The 24,119-nt window shown below is 47.7% G+C and overlaps 12 protein-coding genes across 12 annotated transcripts; 8 read left to right on the top strand and 4 right to left on the bottom strand.

Annotated features, from left to right (window-relative positions):
- Positions 1 to 57: 57 nt before the first annotated feature.
- On the top strand, positions 58 to 1,017 carry N7487_006924 (60S ribosomal protein uL16; the record flags this gene model as incomplete). The annotated part of the gene is made up of 3 exons (XM_056874671.1): positions 58 to 102; positions 325 to 500; positions 573 to 1,017. The coding sequence occupies 3 exons, from the start codon at positions 58 to 60 to the stop codon at positions 1,015 to 1,017; spliced, it is 666 nt and encodes a 221-aa protein (XP_056732391.1).
- Positions 1,018 to 1,705: 688 nt separating this feature from the next.
- On the bottom strand, positions 1,706 to 2,188 carry N7487_006923 (uncharacterized protein; the record flags this gene model as incomplete). Its single annotated transcript, XM_056874670.1, has 3 exons — positions 1,706 to 1,811; positions 1,898 to 2,036; positions 2,105 to 2,188. The coding sequence occupies 3 exons, from the start codon at positions 2,186 to 2,188 to the stop codon at positions 1,762 to 1,764; spliced, it is 273 nt and encodes a 90-aa protein (XP_056732390.1). The 3' UTR covers positions 1,706 to 1,761.
- A 739-nt stretch (positions 2,189 to 2,927) lies between these two features.
- Positions 2,928 to 3,778, bottom strand: N7487_006922 (uncharacterized protein; the record flags this gene model as incomplete). Its single annotated transcript, XM_056874669.1, has 2 exons — positions 2,928 to 3,165; positions 3,480 to 3,778. Coding segments are annotated over 2 exons (537 nt in total), but the record flags the coding sequence as incomplete, so codon positions are not given.
- Positions 3,779 to 4,372: 594 nt separating this feature from the next.
- On the top strand, positions 4,373 to 7,936 carry N7487_006921 (putative DUF814 domain protein; the record flags this gene model as incomplete). The annotated part of the gene is made up of 4 exons (XM_056874668.1): positions 4,373 to 4,486; positions 4,533 to 4,601; positions 4,665 to 6,244; positions 6,295 to 7,936. The coding sequence occupies 4 exons, from the start codon at positions 4,373 to 4,375 to the stop codon at positions 7,934 to 7,936; spliced, it is 3,405 nt and encodes a 1,134-aa protein (XP_056732388.1).
- Positions 7,937 to 8,526: 590 nt separating this feature from the next.
- On the top strand, positions 8,527 to 9,822 carry N7487_006920 (L-threonylcarbamoyladenylate synthase; the record flags this gene model as incomplete). Its single annotated transcript, XM_056874667.1, has 1 exon — positions 8,527 to 9,822. The coding sequence occupies one exon, from the start codon at positions 8,527 to 8,529 to the stop codon at positions 9,820 to 9,822; it is 1,296 nt and encodes a 431-aa protein (XP_056732387.1).
- Positions 9,823 to 10,275: 453 nt separating this feature from the next.
- Positions 10,276 to 11,343, top strand: aah1 (adenosine deaminase; the record flags this gene model as incomplete). Its single annotated transcript, XM_056874666.1, has 1 exon — positions 10,276 to 11,343. The coding sequence occupies one exon, from the start codon at positions 10,276 to 10,278 to the stop codon at positions 11,341 to 11,343; it is 1,068 nt and encodes a 355-aa protein (XP_056732386.1).
- Positions 11,344 to 11,518: 175 nt separating this feature from the next.
- Positions 11,519 to 11,872, bottom strand: N7487_006918 (uncharacterized protein; the record flags this gene model as incomplete). Its single annotated transcript, XM_056874665.1, has 1 exon — positions 11,519 to 11,872. One exon carries the CDS (start codon positions 11,870 to 11,872, stop codon positions 11,519 to 11,521), a length of 354 nt encoding a protein of 117 aa, XP_056732385.1.
- Positions 11,873 to 13,640: 1,768 nt separating this feature from the next.
- On the top strand, positions 13,641 to 14,204 carry N7487_006917 (uncharacterized protein; the record flags this gene model as incomplete). The annotated part of the gene is made up of 1 exon (XM_056874664.1): positions 13,641 to 14,204. One exon carries the CDS (start codon positions 13,641 to 13,643, stop codon positions 14,202 to 14,204), a length of 564 nt encoding a protein of 187 aa, XP_056732384.1.
- Positions 14,205 to 15,951: 1,747 nt separating this feature from the next.
- On the bottom strand, positions 15,952 to 17,749 carry N7487_006916 (M20 family metallopeptidase; the record flags this gene model as incomplete). Its single annotated transcript, XM_056874663.1, has 3 exons — positions 15,952 to 16,106; positions 16,159 to 17,360; positions 17,412 to 17,749. 3 exons carry the CDS (start codon positions 17,747 to 17,749, stop codon positions 15,952 to 15,954), a joined length of 1,695 nt encoding a protein of 564 aa, XP_056732383.1.
- A 1,171-nt stretch (positions 17,750 to 18,920) lies between these two features.
- Positions 18,921 to 21,835, top strand: N7487_006915 (OPT family oligopeptide transporter; the record flags this gene model as incomplete). The annotated part of the gene is made up of 13 exons (XM_056874662.1): positions 18,921 to 19,192; positions 19,248 to 19,453; positions 19,504 to 19,577; positions 19,627 to 19,663; positions 19,714 to 19,838; positions 19,903 to 20,151; positions 20,204 to 20,321; positions 20,375 to 20,475; positions 20,529 to 20,644; positions 20,700 to 20,735; positions 20,786 to 20,982; positions 21,043 to 21,152; positions 21,212 to 21,835. The coding sequence occupies 13 exons, from the start codon at positions 18,921 to 18,923 to the stop codon at positions 21,833 to 21,835; spliced, it is 2,265 nt and encodes a 754-aa protein (XP_056732382.1).
- Positions 21,836 to 22,442: 607 nt separating this feature from the next.
- On the top strand, positions 22,443 to 22,784 carry N7487_006914 (uncharacterized protein; the record flags this gene model as incomplete). Its single annotated transcript, XM_056874661.1, has 1 exon — positions 22,443 to 22,784. The coding sequence occupies one exon, from the start codon at positions 22,443 to 22,445 to the stop codon at positions 22,782 to 22,784; it is 342 nt and encodes a 113-aa protein (XP_056732381.1).
- Positions 22,785 to 23,129: 345 nt separating this feature from the next.
- N7487_006913 (complex I 24 kDa subunit family protein) lies at positions 23,130 to 24,094 on the top strand (the record flags this gene model as incomplete). The annotated part of the gene is made up of 3 exons (XM_056874660.1): positions 23,130 to 23,249; positions 23,350 to 23,640; positions 23,696 to 24,094. 3 exons carry the CDS (start codon positions 23,130 to 23,132, stop codon positions 24,092 to 24,094), a joined length of 810 nt encoding a protein of 269 aa, XP_056732380.1.
- Between the last annotated feature and the right edge of the window lie 25 nt (positions 24,095 to 24,119).

Here is a 24,119-nt window from a genome sequence, read left to right as displayed (position 1 = left end):
CCGACAACCTATACCCAGTTCGCAGGAAGTGCCATCACCACCCTTCCAGCACTCAAAATGGCCCGTCGTCCCGCGAGATGTTACCGCTACTGCAAGAACAAGGTGCGTGCCGATTTCGATTTCGCGAGCTTTTGAAGATTTGTGCGGGTTATCTTGGTGGTGGGGAGTGTGCATCAATACATCATCGACGACCACCTCGCCATGACCGGAATATCGCCTTTGCTGTGAGGAGCGATCTTTATAGCACTGTGCCTGTGCATCTTTTGAATTTTTTTTTTTTTTTTAAGATGGGCGGTTTCGCTGATATCAGTCTTCAACATCCAGCCTTACCCCAAGTCCCGGTTCAACCGTGGTGTTCCCGACCCTAAGATTCGTATCTTCGATCTTGGTCGTAAGAAGGCCAACGTGGATGACTTCCCCATGTGCATCCACTTGGTTTCCAACGAGTACGAGCAGCTGTCCTCCGAGGCTCTCGAGGCCGCCCGTATTTGCGCCAACAAGTACGTTATCCGATCCGCTCCCACGTCTCTCGCCTGACCACCATGGACACAATCTCATATAACTTTCAATAGGTACCTCGTCAAGATCGCCGGTAAGGAAGGTTTCCACCTGCGCGTCCGTGTGCACCCCTTCCACGTCGTCCGTATCAACAAGATGTTGTCTTGCGCTGGTGCCGATCGTCTGCAGACCGGTATGCGTGGTGCCTTCGGTAAGCCCCAGGGTCTCGTCGCCCGTGTGAACATTGGCCAGATCATTCTGTCCGTCCGCACCCGTGACGCCCACCGTGCTACCGCTCTCGAGGCCCTCCGCCGCTCTCAGTACAAGTTCCCCGGTCGCCAAAAGATCATTGTCTCCAAGAACTGGGGCTTCACCCCCGTCCGCCGCGAGGAGTACCTCCAGCTCCGCCAGGAGGGCAAGCTCCTCCAGGACGGTGCTTACGTCCAGTTCCTCCGTGGCCACGGTTCCGTCGAGAAGAACATGAAGCGCTTCCCCGTTGCCTACGAGAACGTCGCATAAATGTTGATGGGTTGATCAGAATATGAAGTTCAGAACAAAAATACTTGAATGTTCTATTGTCTTTACCTTGTCCCATTCACCTTGATATCTCGTGCAATCGCGATGATGGAGTTCTTCTAGGGGTCTTTTCATTTGCTCGCCTATATTGCACTCGTAGAACTGTTCATCTCCTAGCTCCGATGGACACCCGTAAACTACGTAATCCCTTCATTTCAACCCCAGTAGTTAGTAATACTTCAGCTTTTCCGACGACGCACCCATCATGTGAGGTGCAATCCTTATATCTTGATAGTATATATCAAATTAGCAGAAGTCTAGACCTAAGTCCACAGTGGGCTTTGTTCAATGATCAGAGCACAGATGAAACGGCTAGAAAATATGGGTCACGTCACCAAGATGGCAAAATCACCATCCATCGCATGATGTTCTCCTTAAGGCTTTACTGCTTCCTCTCTCGATTTTCATTACTTATATCAAGTTGCATGGTTTAAGAAGCAAGGTGTACCTCGATTGCAAAAAAACTAAAAAAATAAAAAATGGAAGTCAACATTACTCGTGGCTCTTCAATATATATAATGCCACACACCGTACATCTACTATCAACATTAGTACTAGGATCAGATCATATTTATGTTTACCACCAGGAATTTGATACAAGATCAAGCCCGATTCTTTCATTCATCTCACTATATCCATACTCTTAAGAAAAAAGACCATATGGGCATCAAAGTATACATAACCTCCTTACTGAGGTGGGTCCTCACCACAACGTTCCTTGTGCAATTCTCCGGCAGCTAAAGGGAAACAATTAGCCCAAGTCTTCAAACAATTCGAATCTCGTGTGGGTGATTCGAAATTGGAACTGGTGAGGAGAGTATACCTGTCAAGTCATCCGGGGTACAAGAAACCTCTAAACATTTACCGAGGGTATCCTTGAACGCCTCGCTTGGGCAAGTGCATTCGAAATCAATAGAGGAGATACATCCTGCCACAACAGCGGCTTCACTGAGACAGCGATTCTGTTCACAGTACGAAAGGTGGTTAGTCTTCTGTGTCCAAATCATACACGCAGATAGGGACAGCGTACAAGGCAGGGACTGGCATCAACCGACTGATCAGCGATAGTCAATGACAGGAAAGCAGCCAGCGGGAAGAAGATAGTGAGCTTCATTTTGGGTTGATGCTGAAAGTGGGCTTAGTAGTGGTATGGTGATAGGGGTCTTGGAGTATGAAAGTGGAGGAGTTGACGAACACAGGATGGACGCCCTTGCTCGATTTATCAATAGTCGATATATTTGCGGAGCACTAGGAGAGACAATGCATTCTTTATCATATCGGTATCTCGGCGTCAACAAACCCGGTGCCTGGGTGATCTGTGGAATGATATTTCGTTGGAATGTGAGACCATCCAAGCTTGTGGTAATGTCAAGGCTACAAAGTTAGGTAATAGATTGAATACCCATTACACGGAGATAATGGAATATTGTTTTGATTTCATTGGATGTTCTAGGTTGTTACCCAAAGTGCATAGCCACCGGGCATCTCCTTTGGTTCAGTTATTTCCCGTGGGTATCTCGAAATGACAAGAGATACTGTTGGGAAACTCTAGGCAAATAACCTTGGAAGTACGGTGTAGGCTCCGACATCAAATCTGGTAGCGGGGCTAGTCGCAAGCTGTTCCAAGCAATAGAACAATGCATACACATGGAGAGCTACATTGAAACTCTGCACACAATGGTGTTCCCGTAAAATCAATTGGTTAACAATGTGGCAAATCAAGTGTGGTGTCTTAAGAGAGATAGATTTGTGTCGATCACGAAACTATCTCTCCCCGAGTGGCCAGTATGCCCGAGGAGCCACGCCACAAGAGTAATCTGGCCGAATCAAAAAACCACAATTTAGATGTGTAGTCACCTATTGGTAATAGGGTCCGTTGCATATGGCCTCCAAGAGCGGTCGCGTTGGATGCCTCTGAGTGTTGCTTGGACTTTGGCAAGAAGATCAGCCCCAAACACAGGAACTTCCTGAGTTACGTTGAAGGATTTGTAGTCTTTCTTCGAGAGGAATCCAGCAACGGATACTGCAGCTATCATAGAGCGTACCGGGTGTCCCATTGGCAATTTGGCAACCGAGAGTATGCCATCGGGGCTGACACTTGGGTCATACGCCGTGGTTTTTGGCAAGTTATTAGCGTGGAAGCAAGATAAAGAAGAAACGAAACACCATAAAGTAAACGCTGGCGATACGAGAGCTGGTAAAGTGGACAGGGGTAACAGCGTCAAGCGGGTGTTATTTAAAAAGGGAGCAACGCCAGAGAATGTCCACGGTATGTATAGTCATAGATCCATGGATGGAACCAACGCAGCCTAAGGTATGAGGTAATAAGGTGATAAGGTAAGAATATGAGAGCCTTAGCTATAAATGCACCTGTCATTTTCTCTTTTATCTCTCTCCTCTATCACTTTTCAAAAAAGAAATATGTGCTAATGCTGCTCTCGTAGGTGATTCTCTGGCGAATCAATTTCCTCAGGTGTTCAGCGATCTGGACGTCGACTTGACTGATGCCGTACATATCGGCCAGTGGTACAAATTCAACGAAAGTCGAGCCCTTGGGGCTTGGTTTTTGAATTCTGAAATTGATACCGCCAGTATACAGCCAAGTTAGGAGGAATTCAAAGCTCCGAATACCAAGAACATCGTCAAGCTCTTCCATAGTTGCAGATTGCTCTTTGGCTTCTGCAAAGCTATCACTAACTTTTTTTCTTTTCGCAAAATATGTATACCGACTCACGAGAATGGCTCTTAAAACCGTCTACTCCTTGCCGGAGGGATTAAGTCGGATCTTCACGAAAGGGCAATAATGCGATGTCAAACGTGAGGAACTAGATATACGGCAAAAGACCCGTGGATCTCTATAGAATCCTGAAGTAAAGAACCTTCGAATATAAATATTTTTATAAGTATTTTATTGGGTCTCTTGCAAGTACCTAGGTATAGCCCATTGAAGACACAGCATAGTGGTTATAGAGAGGTGAAGTATATAAATAATGCGCGATGGCCGCTATTGCCGCTATTCCGAATTAGGACCCCGAGAGAAAATCCTTGGATACCTTTGATTGGTTGACTTTGTGCACCGCCATTTGTTCCGCCTTGATGAAATGTGTACAGATGTCCAATACAATCTCCTGTCTTTTTTCCTATTATGCGCTGTTTCTTCCTTAGATCTGTACACTGGAAAATCCCAGTTCATCCCATAAAGCCCTACCAATTTACGCATTTGCGTGGTGTTCGGGATCTATATACTCCAGGTGAGTGGGGTAAATATCTAGTTTTCTGCCAGGCAGTATTAACTCGCATGGTCGATTTCCTCGTACGGCTAGTTCCAGCCCCGCATACGTCACCTTCAAAAATCCCTTTCCTCTTCACAAACACAGCTATGAAGCAGAGATTCTCGTCTTTGGACGTTAAGGTACCTTTGAATCTACCGGGAAGAAGATATCCACTAACAAGCCCAGGTCATCACGCAGGAATTGGCGTCAGAGTGTGTCAACCTCCGGGTGTCCAACATTTACGACCTGTCCTCGGTACGCCCAATCCCTTTCCTTATTGCCATCGAAGGATATCGAGCTGATTACTATTCCCATTAGCGTATATTCCTTTTCAAACTCGCTAAGCCGGACCATCGACGCCAACTCATCATTGACTCCGGTTTTCGAACCCATGTCACCCAATATTCGCGAACCGCGGCAAGCACACCATCTCCTTTTGTGACCCGTCTCCGAAAGTACCTGAAGTCTCGCCGGATTACAGGCATCTCCCAAATAGGAACCGATCGCATCATCGACTTCTCTTTCAGCGATGGCGCATACCATATCTTCCTCGAATTCTTCGCCGGTGGTAACATTATCTTGACGGACCGCGAATACAACATTCTTGCTTTCTTCCGCCAAGTTCCCGCCGGTGTGGGCCAGGAGGAGATCAAGGCCGGACTCAAATACACTGTGTCTAATAAACAGAACTATGATGGGGTTCCGGACATAACAGCGGATCGAGTTTTGCAAACACTGGAAAAGGCGCAGGGGGTTTTTGCTCAAGAGGGAAATGCGCCCAAGAAGTTTAAGAAGAAGGGAACGGATATTTTGCGAAAGGCATTGTCACAAGGCTTCCCTGAATATCCTCCCTTGCTTCTAGACCACGTCTTTGCGATCAAGGAATTTGATACTACAACACCACTGGATCAAGTCTTGGGGAGCCAAGATCTGTTGCAGGCCGTGAAAGAGGTGCTAGAAGAGTCGCAACGAATTTCCAACACCTTTAACTCTGGCGACAGCCATCCGGGCTACATTGTTGCGAAAGAAGACACGCGACCAATCCCGGAAGGAGAGACTTCATCAAAGGCCCCGGGTCTGCTGTATGAAGACTTCCACCCTTTCAAGCCTCGACAGTTTGAGAACAAACCAGGAATAAAGATTCTAGAGTTCGAGCGCTTCAATGCGACGGTCGACGAGTACTTCTCATCTCTTGAATCTCAGCGACTAGAGTCACGATTGACAGAGCGCGAGGAGGCAGCCAAGAAAAAGCTCGAATCCGTGCGATCAGAGCACAAAAAGCGGATTGATGAGCTCAAGAATGTACAAGAGCTTCACATCCGTAAAGCGGATGCTATTCAGGACAATGTCTATCGAGTCCAGGAGGCAATGGATGCAGTCAATGGACTGGTGGCCCAGGGAATGGACTGGGGTGAGATTGCACGCCTGATTGAGATGGAACAGGATCGCGGCAATCGAGTGGCGCAGACCATCAAGCTGCCCCTGAAACTGTACGAAAACACGGTCACCCTACTTCTTGGAGAGGCCGGCGACGACGAGGATGAAGAGGAGGAGTTTTCTAGCAGCGACGAATCAGACTCCGACTCGGAGAACGAAGCAGAGCAAGAGACAGGACGTGCGGAACGTGATTCTAAGCTGTTGGCCATTGACATTGACCTTGGTCTGAGCCCATGGGCGAACGCATCACAATATTACGATCAGAAGAAGCAAGCCTCGGAGAAGGAACAAAGGACAACCCAGTCGTCTACCAAGGCACTGAAGAGTCACGAGAAGAAGGTGACAACCGACCTCAAGCGAGGCCTGAAGAAAGAGAAGCAAGTGCTTCGACAGGCTCGGACACCATTTTGGTTTGAGAAGTTTATCTTTTTCATTTCTTCAGAGGGTTACTTGGTCATAGGGTATGTGGCTCCATTCAACACCAATTTCTGACATCTACTAATTCAAATAGTGCACGGGATGCCATGCAGAGCGAATTGCTCTACCGGCGTTATTTGTCCAAGGGCGATATCTTTGTGCATGCTGACCTTGAAGGTGCGACGCCAATCGTGGTGAAGAACCGAGCTGGTAGTGCAGACGCACCAATTTCTCCAAGCACACTATCTCAAGCCGGCAACCTTTGCGTCGCGACTTCAACTGCTTGGGAATCTAAGGCTGTCATGTCTGCTTGGTGGGCACATGCTCATCAAGTATCGAAAATCGCAGAAAACGGCAGCGGAATCATGCCCACAGGTGTTTTCCAAATCAAGGGAGAGAAGAACTTCTTGGCCCCATCGCAACTGGTGCTTGGATTTGGTATTATGTTCCAAGTCAGCCAGGAAAGCGCCCGGAACCATAAGCAGCGATTCGACACCTCTGACGTTCCGCAGGCTGCTATAACTTCTGTAGGTGAGACTGAGGCTTCTGAGCCGAAGGACGCCGTGGAGCCACCAGCCCCAGAGCAGACACAGGCCAGCGAAGAAACCAGCGAAGAAACCACCGCAGAAACCACCGCAGAAGCCACCGAAGACGCAGAGAAGGAAGATGCGGGATCTGAAGAGGAGGATGAAGATGATAAAGCTGCCACCAGAAACCCTCTCCAGCGAGGCAATTCCGAGCCTCTGGCCTCTCAGCCAACTCAAGAATCGGACTCTGAGTCTGAGCCAGAAGAAGAACCAAAGGATGAGCTGGAGCAAGAAGGCGCAGAAGATCAGCCAGAGGGAGAAGAAGCCACATCAACAGCAGGTCAAAATTCTGTACCCGAGCAAAATGAAGAATCGAACTTGAATGCCCGAGAGCGACGTACCTTGCGACAAGGCAAGCCTCTCGATCGTCCCGGCGAGAAAGAACCGGCTGCACCACGCATCGCCCCCACTCGTGGCAAGCGGGCGAAGGACAAGCGCGCTGCTGCCAAGTATGCTCACCAAGACGAGGATGAGCGGGAACTTGCTCTTCGCTTGGTGGGTGCCAACAAGGGCAAAGCCGCGAAGGCGGCCAAGGCAGCCGAAGCCAAGGAACAGCGCGAGCGAGAGGCCGAGGCGCAAAGGCAACGACGACGGGCCCAGCATGAGCGTGCAGCCGAAGCTGAGCGCAAACGCCAGGCCCAGTTCACGGAAAATGGAACGGATGATTACAACGAAGAGACAGCTGCCGCTGAAGCTGCAGATCTTACTTGGATTCCAGCCTTGGTGGGTACACCAACTACGGATGATGAAATCATTGCTGCTATTCCAGTCTGCGCCCCATGGGCTGCCCTTGGACGGTACAAATACAAAGTCAAGTTGCAACCAGGCTCCGTCAAAAAGGGCAAGGCTGTCAAGGAGATCATTGGCCGATGGGTATCCGAGACCACCACCGGGAAGGTCAAGAAGGAGCACGCCGAAGATATTGGGATCTCTCGTGTCGATGCCGAGCGTCTCCGCGAACGGGAAGGTGAACTCATCAAGGGATGGAAAGATACAGAGATTATCAACACTATGGTTGTGGGCAAGGTGCGCATCATGACTGCAGGAGCTGGAAGCGGTGGCGGTGGTGATAAAGGCAAGGGCAAAGGTGGAAAGGGTGGTGGTGGAGGTGGAGGTGGCAGAGGAGGTGGTAAGAGTAAGAAGAAATGATCGAGTCTTGTGTATACATTCGAGAGTACATAGATTAGAGCTTTGAATCCAATCCGGCCGATTCGATTCAATCAGGTTATACAAGATATTATTATTGGTGTTGAGCCGATGTATACCAAGCCTGGTCTCTTTATACCAGCTGATCAGCCACAGCCCCACTTCAATTGGTTCATCTACACTTAGTTCAACCTCATATAACCCTGAATAGCTCCTATTTTTCCAATTCTATTGCCAATAATATCGTTGCCGATATGACGGGGTTCCTGAGCCGCTGAGTCATCCGACGTCATGACCCGAACCGATTTTCTCACGCTCTTCCCATATAGGGCCTCTTATTGCTTCTGGCGGCATTGTGCAGAATGATAGTCGACTGTGTACGCTAGAGACGATATTAGATCCTACAGCCAAGAGAAAAGAGACTTTGCCCCGCGCAACCAGAACCCCGGCCCCTCGGGCATCATTTCGCCCCTCATCTGATAACGTGTGCGCCCGAATAGTGCGTCATTGAGGTCTTCTCAAACATCACGTTGCTTTTCACTCGCGCTTTTGCCGGCCAGTGTCAGCGCAGTTGTGCGAGATTTTTGAACACGATGCCTACACAAACGCGAGTTGTCCCCGTTCAACGGCTCAGCCAAGGGCCCGGCGATTTATCTCTGGCAGAATGGTGGGAGAAGGAGCGCAACCAAAAAACACCCGAGTCCCAGGCCATCGAAGAAGCTGCCAAACTCCTCCGGTCAAGTGACATCCCCGTCGCCTTCCCTACTGAGACAGTATATGGCCTAGGCGCCGATGCCACGCGTAGTGGTTCTGTCCAAGGAATCTACCGCGCCAAACAGCGGCCCTCAGACAACCCCTTGATCGTTCATGTCGACTCACTCGACATGCTTGAGCGTCTTCTTAATCCTACACCCGAAGGCAGCTCTAACTCAACCAAAACGCCGCAAATCGCCCTCCCCTCGATCTACAAGCCTCTAATCGACAAATTCTGGCCCGGCGCATTGACAATCATTCTACCTAACCCATCTGGATCGATACTAGCGCCAGAGGTCACCTCCAGCCTGACCACATTCGGCGTCCGCATGCCCTCTTCTCCACTCGCGCGTCTACTCATCCACGCAACAGACCGTCCCCTCGCCGCGCCATCGGCCAACGCATCCACCAAACCATCCCCCACAACCGCGCAGCACGTATACCATGATCTCAAAGACCGCATCGAGATGATTCTCGACGGCGGCGCATCCGGCGTTGGCGTGGAAAGCACCGTGGTCGACGGGTTATGCGATCCACCAGCGATTCTGCGCCCCGGCGGCATTGGCATCGACGAAATCCGGAAATGTGAAGGATGGGAAAATGTCGCAGTCGGCTACAAAGACGGTACGCTAGATGTTAAGGAAGTCCCGCGCGCACCGGGAATGAAGTACCGCCACTATTCGCCAAAGGCACGGGTTGTTCTCTTCGAGTCGACATCGAACCCGGCCGGAGTGAGGAAGCATGTCCAGAAGGACTTGAATGATACTGCCATTGGCGCACACAAAATTGGTATCGTTCGCACGCAGAACTGGAAACTTGGCTTGGAGCTCGCTTCGGAAGATCAAATCGCCAATACCATGAGTCCTGTGTCTTCTCCCATTGAGAATATTGTCGGCTTCCCGATACCTGTGCTAGAGAATGGAAGCACGAGTAGCCGCACGAAGATGGCATATGATTATCATCTTGGCTCAGATGCGGTTTCTATCGCGCATGGTCTCTTTGCCGCCCTACGCGCGCTGGACGAGCTTGATGTCGATGTTATCTACGTGGAAGGTGTGTCTGATAGCGAAGGTGACCTGGCTGCGGCTGTCATGAACCGACTACGAAAGGCTGCTGGTGCTGAAATGCGGGTTTAGCCTTGACAATCGGGTGTGATTACGTATATACATTCTCTTTTATTCCAAGTCCGGGGGTTTTTCGGTGGTTTATATAGACGTTTAAAAGTGTCAATATTAGATTTAAAACATATTTTAGCATACAATATTGTGTGTGGTCGACATTTTATGTGCACGGAGTGGATGGAGGAGTTGTGATTGGAGTCTCCTGGACTTACCCGTTTAGTAAATCCTGTTGATCATCATTTCGACACGGAATTCGGAGACCTCCGGGGAAAAAAGCTTATCGCTGAGTCTAATTTTGGGATGAAAAAGGTGATAAAAGCAGTTGTGTCACGAAAAGAAGAGTCACGATAACCCCCGAGTCACCGGCGGGGGAAAATGGAAACTCGTCCGGTCCTTATCCCGCATTGATATAGAACATTGAAAATTCTTACCTCCAAAAAAAAAAGTTCCTCACTACAACCCGCAAAAATGTGTCAATCTCCTCTGCACGAGTTCCTCGAGGGCCTCCCTAAATGTGAACACCACGTCCATCTCGAGGGCACCCTTGAGCCAGAACTCATCTTCGAGCTCGCGGCGCGCAATGGTATCACCTTGCCGACCGACCTAGTCTATACCTCAGTCGAGACACTCAAGAAACGCTATGAGCACTTCAGCAACCTGGACGACTTCCTCCACTTCTACTTCGAAGGCATGGCTGTCCTCCGCAAGGAAGAAGACTTCGCCGACCTAGCCTGGGCATACTTCCAAAAGGCGCATGCCGACGGCGTTCACCACGCCGAAGTCTTCTTCGACCCGCAAGTCCACGAAAGCCGCGGTGTCCCATACGACACGATCGTCACGGGCTTCTCGAAGGGCTGCAAGCGCGCCGAGTCCGAGCTCGGCTTGAGTACACGACTAATCCTGTGTTTCGTGCGACACCTCCCTGTCGCATCGGCCAAGGAAGTTTACGAGGAGCTCGTGGCTCACAAGCACTTCGAGTCTGGCGTTGTGCACGGACTCGGTTGGTCTTCTTCAGAAGTCGGTCCGCCGAAGGACATGTTCCGTGAGATCTATGCGTCAGCCGCGCAGAAGAATATCCCGCTCACGGCGCATGCCGGCGAGGAAGGTGATCCGACTTATATCAGCACTGCTCTTGAGCTCGGTGCCCGGCGTATCGATCATGGTATTCGTCTGGTCGAAGATGAGGAGTTGATGAAGCGTGTTGCGCGTGAGAGTATCCTGCTTACCGTTTGTCCGTTGTCAAATGTGCGGTTGCGCTGTGTTACCTCTGTGAAGGAGGTGCCTATTCGGTGGTTCTTGGAGGCTGGGGTCAAGTTCTCGATTAACAGTGATGATCCTGCTTATTTCGGTGGTTATATTCTTGACAACTACTGCGCTGTGCAGGAGGCTTTTAACCTGAATGTGTTCGAGTGGAGGATCATTGCGGAAAATAGTGTCCAGGAGAGCTGGATTGATGATTCGCGCAAGGCTGAGATTCTGGCGAGTATTGAGGAGCATGTCAGCAAGTATACACGTATGCACACTATTGCTGTGTAGATTCTGATTGTTGGTGTATGCATTGGTTTCTGTTGGAGTTGTTGGCTGTGGTGGGCGTGAGCGGTGCATCTGATACCCTGTGTTTCAACATTTTTTGTATACTATTTTTCAACTCAAGTATATACCAGGAACATAACAAGTTAAAATTTTTAAAGCTCCTAGAACAACCAAGCAATCATTTCATCCATTTATACTCGTATGCTCGAGTATACTCATTCGGGTCCCAAACAAGAGGTCTCGTATCCATTTCTTCAAACTTCAGCTTTACACATTTATCTATGTACTCCTTTTCTTCGGATGTCAAGAGATGCAGCCTCTTCTTCCAGGTATTTTCAGGATCAAAGCTTTGAGTCCGTCCAAAGAATAACCGGCCATGCCAATAGATCGAGTCGAATGCAAAATTATTCCGAGCGGCATACATGACCCAGAAGTTGCCACTCTTCCAACTGTCTCGTATTGGGCCCAAGAGACGCTGAGTCTCCATAAGTTGACCGGCACGGATTGCCTCATCCTCGCAATCGTTCATCATATTGTATGCACCGGTTGTGGAAGCCTTTCAGCCAATATCCCGGCCTTTCGAGCAGAAGTCACCAAGGCGGTGCATGGGAAGACTCGACAGGGGTAGTGTATGTATGTAAACTCCCAGTCCACTACTCCGATAATGTTCTCAGCTCTATCAACGAGAACATTCTCTGGTCGAAAGTCATCGCACCAGATTGGAAATTGGCCAGTCTCATGGTGCAACCGTTTCTCTCTCGACTTCTGGCCTTTCCCAGTCTTCGTGGCGGTATTTAACATAGACACATCAGCTGCAGAACAGAGATAATCTCGATCTCCTTGAGCACATTTAATACCTTTTATTGATAACAAAGGAAGTATGAAGTCGGAAGCTCCTTTATCAGAAAGCCCATCACATGTCATCTCCACGCCCCTGAAGACCCGGCATTTAGGGACTTGGTATATTTTATAGATAGAAATACATAGTAGATTAAAGACCTAATTCGACTTGAACCATTTTTTTAAAAAAAAAATGTTGTTATAGAAACATAGTGAGGAGTTAGATGGTACTTTTGTGAGCGATTGTTAGTGAATATAGGGAGTTTTAACAAACTTTTGACCTCCCATATAGTTTGTACTATCCACAGTAATATTAGGGCATCTATTCAACTTTCTTAGGGCAGTCCCTGTTTCCTGATGAATCATTCACTCCAGTAGTTTGTATCACATAAGACCTGCTTGCGGGGCACTTTCACCTTTTTTGTTTTATTCACTTCCGATACGGAGTAGCGCCGTGGTGTTTGCTCAAATATATGTCAAGTTCGCTGAATCTTCATCTGGTCATCTAACGGGCCGGTAGCTGGAATACTCTACTCTGAAAAGAATGCGCAGACCTTTGCTATACGTCATGTATCGTCTACACAGGGACAGGGGTCATCGAATGTATTCTAAATGCATAGGCTTAGCCGAAGAATGACGAAGGAGTGTGTGATGAATCGGATGGAGCAGATCCCATGGCAAGAAAGTTTTATATGGAGTAGAATGTAACGAATTGGGGGCGCGAATCTGAAAAATTTGTGGGTCCCCTAGAGTTCCAAGGTTTCACAGATCTGGCTCGGCACGATCCACCCGCCCATCCTGTGCAACGTTGTTGATGAATACGGGAATTGGCCTAATGCTGATATTTTACCAAACCATACGGAGTACTACTGATCAAATGACTAAGGATTCTACACGTGAAAACACTCATTTCTTGGCATTATATGGGCTTGCATAGTTTATGCTTTCTGTCACATGCCCTTTGGGTGATGTTGTATTGAACCGGATGGTACCATTAAGCAATCCCCGCGTCACCAAAACCATTTATTCAGTATCAATGCCATGGGTAACATTTTTCTTAGAAAGTTTCGCTTTAAGAAAATATTTAGCATATAAAAGTATGTGTATGCATGTACATATGTGGTATAAAGTGCAAGGACATTACAGGAGGACATATCTCAGGCGAGTACAATTTGGAGGAATGTACTATGGTAACAACAGCTAATAGCCCCTAGCTTTGTATTCAGCAAGCACCTTTTTGTGTTGGAACCAATATTAAGTAACGTAATGCAATGCATATGTGTAGTCTTCTTTTGCTAGGTGAAATGAAGAAAGATCAACGGAGGACTAGAGCCATGGAAGTATAAATATGAGCTCATGGCCACCTCTCGCTCTATATATCAGGCTCTCAGAATACCAATCTCAATCAATTCATCCTTTGCATCGCTCTAATTTCTCATTCAAGCTTCTCTTTCTCCATCATGTTTATCAAGCCCGCCCTCCAAGCACTGCTTGCCCTTTCGATCGCTGTCGGAGCAGTCGCCGACCAAGAGGTTGTGAACTCCCCTGCGAGTGGCCCTCTATCCATCAACTATGGCAAATGCTACAAAATCCAAACCGAGCAGCGCACATGGATGGCCAACAGAGGCGATGGATATCAGCGGTGGGACTACCTTCTGAAGAAAGCCGACATCTACAAGGTCTGCCAGCACAAAGTCGACGGATCCTGCGAGTACGATGCCGTTCGCCCGGTCCAGGGTGGGGAGGACTACTTCCTCTGGGCTTTCAATGCCTACAATGGCCAGGGAGCGAATCTTCTAGCTGTCTGGAATTGGTTCTTCCCTAGCTATGACGGCTATAGAGATTACATCTTCCACTTCCAAGGTGAAGCAGAGTGTGGCCATGGTACCAACCCTTGCGCTATCCGCACTGGTGGTCATAACGAGAAAACTGCCAAAGGTTTGACTGGAGTCGACTTCCCTGCCAGAGCCACTGACGGGAGCACAGTTTTGCTCTGGTACCATGAAGTCGATTGCCCTGAGTAAAGGATAGGGAGCTACAACTATGGCTTGAATCATCGACATACTCGGGGTATGTGGTGGTTCCAGGAAGAACCGATATGCAAGCAAGGCAGGGTATATTTGTGAGGGAAGATGGACGTTTTAATATCATGTCCGGCTAGGTCTGTGGAAGAAATTGCAAAATGGGTGACCTTTGATATCAGTCCTATATAGATAGTCAGAATAACAATAAAAACTCATTTGCATTTGACTCAGAATGTGGAACAAGACATTTTTAAATATCTGACGTCTAATCAACCAACTTGAGCCAAGTGCTTCATTTATATTAAGCTCTTTTTATTGAATCAGAAGGAATGTGGTTTTTGGAAAGAACAGTATTCCTGACTGGTGTCTAATGATGGAAAATAATCAGGAGTTGAGGGCAGCTGATTAGAGATAAAATCAGGGATTGTACGAGTAAATCTTCAGTACACCACCCTATACAATGTACTTAATTCAGCTATTTTAATTCTTCTGCCGGCCTTAAATCAGTCCACCAAGCTAGAATTAGCCACCAAGGCATCATCAGCATTTACCGGAAATAGGAGTTTGGCAGTTGGCGACTATACCGCTGCGTAGATGCGCGAGTTTTATACCTCCCCAGCGCGCCAAGACCCAAATTCCAAGCTCAGGCCAGTCATGTTGACAGGGGATAAAAGTTAGGGAGACAGAGTTTTTACACAGGTTAGAGGCAGCTCAGGTGGACAGGAGTATAAGGGTCTCGAAATTCACTACTTCGTACTCCCCAGGCCCTTATGTATTTGAGAGGTTAGCTATTTGGGCTAGTGGAAGATATAAAAAGTCGTTGAATTCTGCATCTCTCCTCATTAGTTGAACGTCTAAATTGGTACAAGTGTGATGATTATCTAGAGTGCGGAAGTGCTAATTATTTATACTAAAAATTCGAAGTGCGAGAGATGCGAGAACAGTTTATATAAAACGCAAACAGCCAACGCGCAGGGTATTAGCCATGAAGCTACTGAGCTCTTATGGGTGCCCAGATCACAGCTCCACATTAATATTTTGATCGGATGGCAAAGCTTATGTTCCACATTCTGTCGATCAATGCATTTCATCGTAAGATCATTTCTTTTGGAGAAATCGTATACGTAAAGATTTTCCTAGCATTCTGCGAGGAAGATCTAGCGAATGGTATTTGATCTACAGAAGAAAAAAATTCAGCTCATGCAGTATTCAAGAGATTTACAAGGAGAGCCTACGGTGTGAGTATAGGATCCAGTTTATTCAGCTGAGCCCCTCGGGCGGGAAAAACACTACACACACCCCCTCGGCAAGGGAGCATAGACCGCGTGGAATTTCGAATTTAGAGCAACGAAAATTATTGCTGTGCTGTCTTGCCTCCCTCCCCCTACATGTATATCAATGCAAAGTGACGTATGGAGTAGAATGCCACCCTTGCCATGCACTGTATGGCCCAGACGGTCGATCAAAAATATAAGATTAGACACGTAAACTCTTTCCGAGATTCTAGTTTAAATACAAGTAACAGTGTAGGATTTAAGACGAAGAACTAGGATAAGTACATGAATGAGTGTCGTTGGATGTTCTTCGTACGTAGCCTAGTTTAGCGTCTACAGGATTCTTCATATTCCCCTCTGTTTCGGTGCTATTTCACCCTCTCATTCTCGCTAATCCTGTTGTCTATTGGGTTACTTGAATTTCACGTCAATAAACTCGCCTCTTTTACTTATATCCCAACGTTGACATACTCTTATACATCCGCAGTGTCGAAGTTGCGAATGAAGTCATAGTAGAATCTAACGGCGCTCAAGTGGTCAAAGATACTCACACGTTCATTGACAGTGTGAATATTGTCCAGGCCCCGGCTGATCGATGGGGTCCACCTAAATACACTGCGGGAAAGGCCTGATAATACAGTCAGTACGTGATATATGCGCTAAATAATAGTAAGACTTACTGAGGTAATGCCGAGTGTCGGTATTACCAGTCATGACATCTCCTACTGGCACGACAGTCTTGTCGTCTGTTGCAAAAGTGTGTTGAATTGTTCCCGAAAAAACATCCCAAACAGGACCGCTAACAGGAGACACCGGTGCGGCTCCAGCCTTTGTGGCTCTGATGACAAGAGTACCGTTGTAGTCGACTTCATCATGGCGCTGTAGATCACTGTGATGTAGTATATCGCTGGGATAAAGCTCTGCGACATAATCCTGATATTCTTTGTCGCCTTTGAATGCATCCACCTGAAGACCATACTTCTCAACTACGTTTGAAATCACTTGAATAGCCTTGTGCTGAACCTGCACGGGCCTCTCATGGTGTGCAACGCGATAGTTGACAGCAAGGGTAACGACCTCGGGCATGGCATTGATTTTCACCCCGCCCTTGATGAGATCAATAGCCTGTGAGGTTTGAACAACGAACCGGTTCAATGAGCTAGTGCTGGCGAATTCAGCGGCAAGTGCATCAAAATCATTCTTTCGTAGTAGTTCTTCGACCTTAGGCTGGGTGTTGGGAGAGTATCGCGCTTGACAAATCAGGCGTTTGTGAATCGGACTGTCCTTGATAATTTTGGGCTGGTACGGATTGGCCTCAAGCGCAACAACAATCTCGGAAATGATACCGATTCCCGTGTGCGGTAGGGGAACGGAACTGTGACCACCCTTGCTATGAAGCTCGAAGAAGAGATTGGAATGGCCCTTCTCAGTGATTGCAGGGTGGACATATATGGTATTGTTATCAAGAGGCTTTGAGCCGAAACCACCCTCGTCAAGGATAATAGCAAAGCTATCGTCACCATATCTCTTCTTGAGTATCTTGCTGATTTGGGCAGCGCCTTGGTTGAGACCAACTTCCTCATCAAATCCGAATGCCAAGATGAGAGTTCGCCTAGGCTTCCAATCAGACTCAGACAGAAGACCTTCTATGGCGGAGAGGATGGCTGTAAGACTGTTCTTATCGTCGGATGCACCGCGGCCCCAGATATATTCGCCGTCAAAATGAGCCTCGAAAGGTGGATAAGTCCATGTGGATTCATCAGCAACGGGAACCACGTCCTGATGGGCAGTAAGAAGGGTTGGCTTTAGAGTTTGATCCAAGCCTTCAAATGTGTAAAGCAGCCCGAATGTATTGATTTTCTCTAGCTTTGCACGCTTGTGACTTGAGGTGATCAGCTGCGAGGACGATTTCCCGGGTAGACTTCTAGCTTACACTGTAGGATATGACTTTTGGAGCACAGGAAAAAGCTTGTAAAACGGAAGCCATCGCTCATCCTCGCCAATTTCGCCTAAATCGTCGTAGGAGACCGACGGAACCTGCACAATGGCCTGATGACGTTTTACCTGTCGTTCCAACGCCCCATCTGAAGAAAACAAGCTCACTGCTGACGGTAGCCCATCACTGGCAGGATCAAGAATAGGGGGTAGATCACATATGAAATCAGAACCCAGATTTCCAACTGTCATCGGAGTTTGACCAAGAGAGGGCAGCACGAAGGCCGAAGCACTAACAATACCATTTGCCAGGGCCAATAAGCGTAAAGACCCCATGTTTCTGGGTAGAGTTTGGAGGTCAACCCTCTTCCACGATTTAAATTGATAAATATTGGAAAATGAAGAAAGAATAAAAAGACTTTAACAAGAATGGCACTCTTAAAGCGGGAAATCCTGAGAAATCCTGGGAAATGATGATGGGCAATCATTCAGATACTAAAGCAGTCAAATATTTACGATGTAGTTTATTAAGTTAAGACTTGATGATGAAATACCACCAAGAGTTTACGACATGCATGGATTGCATACTAAGTTCGGTTACAATTTCAAGGTAATCCTACTCTCACTTGAAGCACAAAGTACATAGATAGCAGCTAATATCCCCCAGCCATGGCGTCATCATATGTGGTTTCAACTATAATTCGCTTTGACATCTTGGCGTTTCTTTCTTGTTTGAACTGAACATCATGTTCTAACTTATGTTAGGAAAATGAGACCTTATCTTGCGGATCGGGCAGGGCAGAAATAAATGATAACGAGCTTAAAGTCTGGCAAACTGGCAACTCATAAATCCTATGCCATTACGATTGAGGCCTGGGATAATAAGTGGAGAGTGAAGCTAGTAGTTACCTTTCTTTAACAAGCTCTCTCAAGGCCGAACTCGGCTTCCCCTCATTGCACCTTTCACCCCATTCTTGTGCCATACCCACCACCCACAATAAGAAGGACAGCGATAGGTAAAGACCGATGGACAAAGATTTCCCAAGGCAAGGTAAGCATAAAACTCTCCAAACTTAGATTAGAAGCGTTTAGACCAATATCGGGGTCTGCCGCTTTTTGCCCTAAATATCAATTTGCCGTTGTGAAATCCCGAACCCCGTCTAGCATAGTCAAAATATTGCCTGTATTTGTCCCTAGCCTACAAAATGCTCCGCATTCATTGCGGATAGTTTAAAAATGTCCGTTGTAGCGCACCTTTCCTGTTTAAGGAACCACTAGAAAAAATGGATGGGCTTTACCTAGTTAGAGGACTATGTTATATCCCGAGTGGAGGATTTCCTATCTAGGATCCTCTTTCACGCAGTGCTGTTATCATCTGGGCCAAGCATTGCACGATTCCTATCTATCATCACAGAAGTCCCGGGAGATACCCGTCTGAGCACAACTTAAGTAGGAAACGATTGACCTCAACAGCTGCATCCCTTCAGACAGCAATCCTCGCACCAACATGGCAAAAGGACAAGAACCACAGGAGCTCCCTACTGAGAGCGTTCAGCCCCTAGATGTCAAGAATACTGCCTCAATTGATAAAAAGGAAGTTGACTCTTTCGACGAGTCACAATATGACTTTGACTCCGCTGAATTCAAGGACATACCCGAGCTGGTGCGGACGGTCGTTGGCTTTGAGGATGACCCATCACTTCCAGTCTTGACATTCCGTTCAATTCTTCTATCAGCAGTATTTTGCACAATTGGTAGTATAGTCTCTCAATTATCCTAGTGAGTTTTGCTGGCGCAAAATTGGCAGCAGACGCTTTAGCTCACAGCATACTAGCTTTCGAACAACATACGCTCCATTTCCAGTATTCTTTGTGATTCTAGCTTCTGATCCCCTCGGTCGATTCATGGCACGTGTTCTGCCTGCCTATAGGGTACCCTTGGGGAGATTTTCATTCTCCTTAAACCCGGGCCCTTGGTCGACCAAGGAGCATGCAATTGTTGGCATTGCCGCCAATGCTGGAAGTCAGGGTCAATGGGCCAGTAAGAAATCTAAATCTCTCTTGATATGCCAACATTACTAACCTGAAAAGCCTTTTTGCCGACAAACGCTGCCTTATACTACAATATCACTATGAACCCGGCAGTTGCCTTGTTTTTTGGATGGGTAGGTTCGAACCTTAACGGACTAAAATAACATGCTAATTCCAAAGCAGGGTTGTTCCTTGCTTGGTTTTGCATTTGCTGCAATGGGTAGGTGCTTTTCATAGTATCTGGTACTGAATGAAAATTAACCTATCTAGTTCGCGGAGTCCTGATTGATGATCCCGAATTCATATTTCCTCTATCGTTGCAACAAGTGACCTTATACCGAAGCATGGATGCCAAAAATAGACCTGACCAGACAAGAGCGCGGGAGCAGGTAAAGGTGTGTATTTGCCTCATCTATGCTCACATTTCCTCTGAAACAGCTAACTGAATTTTGTCATTAGGTATTTTGGATCCTACTCCTGGCTACATTTGTTTGGCAGTTCCTACCAGAATACCTCTTTCCCTTTGTAGCATCTCTGGCTCCCCTTTGCTGGTTTGCTAGTCGCAATCATACTGTCAACTTTATCGGAGCTGGGCGCGGTGGTATGGGGTTGCTAAACATAACCCTTGATTGGTCCAACATCACTTCGGTGGTTGTCACGTATCCCTACAGCGTACAGGTGATTATCTTTTTGACATTTGTCTTAACGGTAAGTTTATATAATATCCCGTGTCAAAAGGTTATCTTCTCATCTGTTCCAGTGTTGGATCCTGATTCCTATTGCCTATTTCGGGAACCTTTGGGGATCGCCTACTTATAACATCATGTCTAACGGGGTATTCATGAAGAATGGAACAACCTATCCGTTCAATGATCTAAGTGGGTATCTATCTTTCTATGAAACTTTGGAGCCCATACTAATCATTTTCAAGTTTATCTTGATTCTAACGGTATGCAACACATTAACGAGACGAAATACGATGAAGTGGGCCTTGCCTACTCGGGGGCTCAGTATACGTGGCAGATGTTCATGGTAAGCAAATTTCACATTGCTGCATCCATTTTTTTTTACTGACATTCTCGCAGTGGGTGGCCTCGTATATGTCGTCCTTTGCTTGGTGTGGTCTGTTTCTAGGCCCAAAGATATACCGAATGTGGAAAGCCAGAAACCAATCAGGAGCCTACCATCAGGATAGACTGAGGTATATATGCATGGTGCCCATTTCGTATCGGAATACTGTAATTGACGAGTTTTAGTCGTATCATCCACCGGTATCCCAGCATCACGAAGTGGTAAGATCCTCCCGTTCTTTGTTACGATTTTAACTGAAAAGGAATGACAGGGAATGGGTTCCGCTTACTCTGGTACCAACCCTAATGCTTCTTGGTGTCGTTGTTTCCAAGACGATTTACATGCCTATCTGGACATACTTCGTGGCATTGGGTTTCGGTGCAGTATCAATGTTACCGATGAGCTTCGTATATGCTATATCGGGCTTCTCCATAAAGGTCGGCTACTTCAACGAGCTTATTTACGGATGTAAGTTAATGCGGGCCTACTTTCCATTGCTACTTCCAACTGACTGCTTCACTTCGACAGATATGATTGATGTGAAGGGTTCATCACGGCATCCTTTGGGCCAACTTGCTTATCGAATTATCTCCGGAAATGTGTGGTACGATGCTCGTATAGTTCTAGAGGATCAGAAGGTTTGATTATTTACCATGCCATTCATTGGTAATAGAAGACTGATTATTATTGATTCTAGATTGGGCATTACCTTCACCTACCTCCGCGACAAGTCATTGGAATCCAAGTTATTGCCAACATGCTTGCACTACCCATAAACTATGGAGTTATGCGCTGGGTCATCGCCACCAAATTCGACTATGTCAGCGGCAAGAAGAAAGACCCCCTCGGTCAGTGGACGGGTCAAGATTTCCAGTCGTACAACACAGCCGGCATCCAGTATGCTCTCGTTGGCCCTCGTAAGCTCTTCGCTTCGGACTTCTTCAGACCCATCCTCTGGGGTTTCCTTGCAGGCGCACTTGCCCCCTTTGTGATATGGTTATTGCACAAGAAATTCCCTCGCGCTCGTTTCGATCTGTGGAATACGACTATATTCTTCGCATCGGCAGCAGTTTTCTATGGTAACCTCAGTACCGGGCCATTTACAACCTTTCTCGTCGGCACCTTTACCAACTTCTTTCTCTATCGTTATAGGAGAGTTTTCTGGAATAAGTGGGCTTATATCAGTGGTGCAGCATTGGACACTGGGTTCAACGCGAATCTATTGTTTATCTTCATCTTTTTGGGGACAACCGGTGCCAAGATGGTTCATTGGTGGGGTAACAATGCTGATAGTGTTGAGAGATGCTTTGCCTTGAATTGATAGGGTTACAGAACTAAGAGCATATCTGTCTAGTGGACAATGGTATTCTTTATTTAGAGCTTTATATAGGGACGCATTTATGGGCAAGTCTACTGTCTCAAAGTGGGCGTGACCGTATGCACTTAAAAGGACATCTAAAAAGACCACCAAAGAGACATCACAAAGCCGCATAAGCGGCCGACTATTCTTGTTAGCATAGGAGGCACTGTACAATGAGGGTTATGTCCCGCGTCCCACACTTAGTAGGCCGTGATTATCCCAGCCCTTATCATCTACCGTGGGATTAGTATAGTTGATATCACTGATGCCTTGTAAATCAGGCCTCATTTGGACTGCCTAGGCGACTCCTCACTATATGCACTTGGTGTCTGACAGTCAGCCCTGCTGCACAACACAGTATTTGATGCCCCGAAACATTCTCTGTGGTACCCGGAGCCTTACGAGGTCGACTTTCCTGCCCCGACTACGATCCCAGGCACCCTATGCCCTGCGTCTAGCATCGTGTTTCGCAGCAATCAACCCAAGAACAAACCCCCAGCAAAGCGCAGGGCTACTTCGTATCTCCGAACAAAGTCGCAGACAGAGCTACATCCACTCAAAGCACAAAATGTCCACCTCCATTCCAGACCGCTACAAGCTCATCTTCTTCGTCCCGACCGCCAACGTGGAACCCTGTAAAGAAGCCATCTTCGCCACAGGTGCGGGGTCATTCCCAGGTGGTAAATATACCAAATGCTGTTTCCAGACTGTTGGCACGGGCCAATTTCTGCCCAACGAGGGCGCAGACCCGGCGGTCGGAGCTGTCGGAGCTTTGGAACGGTGCGAGGAGGTCAGGGTTGAGATTATGTGCCTTGGCCGAGGCATTATGCTGAATGCAGTCGATGCTTTGATCTCGGCTCATCCGTATGAGGAGGTTGCTTATGAGGTTTATAAGATGGAGAACGTTTAGTTAGTCGATTAGTCGACTGAGGGTGTGGTTGATGGGATGCGGCACAATAAGGTGATGCGATTGGGACGGTAGTGATCTTTTTCTGCATTTGTCAGTTTTCCAATCTATATTTCGACGAATTTCCAGTCTCGATAAAACAAATTGAGAGTATGATTGTGTCCAAAAATGAGTGTTGTGTTAATTTCATTGACGGGCAACTGTATGGCAGCGGATTGGTAAGGCGGTAGTAATCCCTGGATGCTGATTTGTCCAGGGCCAACCCCGAGTAAAACGCCTCGTCAACTTGACTTCTCCTCCAACCTCCAACCTCATCTCCCCCCAATTGACCTTCACTCATTGCCCGTGATGGCCTCTAAACTCTTCTCAGTCCCGCGGGTCGGCCGCCAGTTGGTTCACCAGCTCCCTAAACCCCAATACAGAGCCTTCTCCGCCGGTTCGCAACGGTTCAGCGACTCCCTTTCGGTGGTGCGTATTCCTTTCAACCCCTCCTGTGCTTTAAGCGCCAATTACGTCTCGGGATTGAAGAATTAGAGATCCATATACTGACTGTGATTGTCTCCAATAGCACCGCAACAAGCCCAACAACAACCCGACCCTCCCGTTCAAGTTTTCCGAGCAGAACCTCACACTCGCCGATGAGATCCTCAAGCGCTACCCTCCCCAGTACAAGAAGGCTGCTGTCATGCCTCTGCTCGACCTCGGTCAGCGCCAGCACGGTTTCACCAGCATCAGCGTCATGAATGAGGTCGCTCGCATGCTCGAGATGCCCCCAATGCGCGTTTACGAGGTTGCGACCTTCTACACCATGTACAACCGCGAGCCAGTTGGCAAGTACTTCGTGCAGCTCTGCACCACGGTAAGCACCTGGAATCAAACCTATTTCCTGCTCTTCCTAATCCGGAATCATCCAGACCCCATGCCAGCTCGGCGGCTGCGGTAGTACCGCCATTGTCAAGGCCATTACCGAACACCTCGGAATCACCCCCGGCCACACTACCGAGGATGGCCTCTTCACATTCATCGAAGTCGAATGCCTGGGCGCTTGTGTCAACGCCCCCATGGTCCAGATTAACGATGACTACTACGAGGACCTGACCCCGGAGTCCATCAAGACCCTCCTGACTGCCCTCAAGGACTCCGCCATCGCTACCGGTGCCGGTGCCGGCACCAAGATTCCCGCCCCCGGCCCGCTGAGCGGGCGCGATACCTGCGAGAACAGCGCCGGCCTGACCAACCTAACCGAGGTAGTGTGGAACCCGGAGACTATGATGCGCCAGGACAATGCATTGGACGCCGCACCCAAGCAATAGAAGAGCCAAGCGAAAGAAAGATTAT

Source organism: Penicillium crustosum (genome assembly GCF_028827405.1).
Source record: "Penicillium crustosum strain IBT 35664 chromosome Unknown utg000002l_segment0_segment0, whole genome shotgun sequence".
Lineage (NCBI taxonomy): Eukaryota > Fungi > Ascomycota > Eurotiomycetes > Eurotiales > Aspergillaceae > Penicillium > Penicillium crustosum.
Note: the sequence above shows the minus strand (reverse complement) of the source record. Positions and strands in the feature narration are given on the sequence as shown.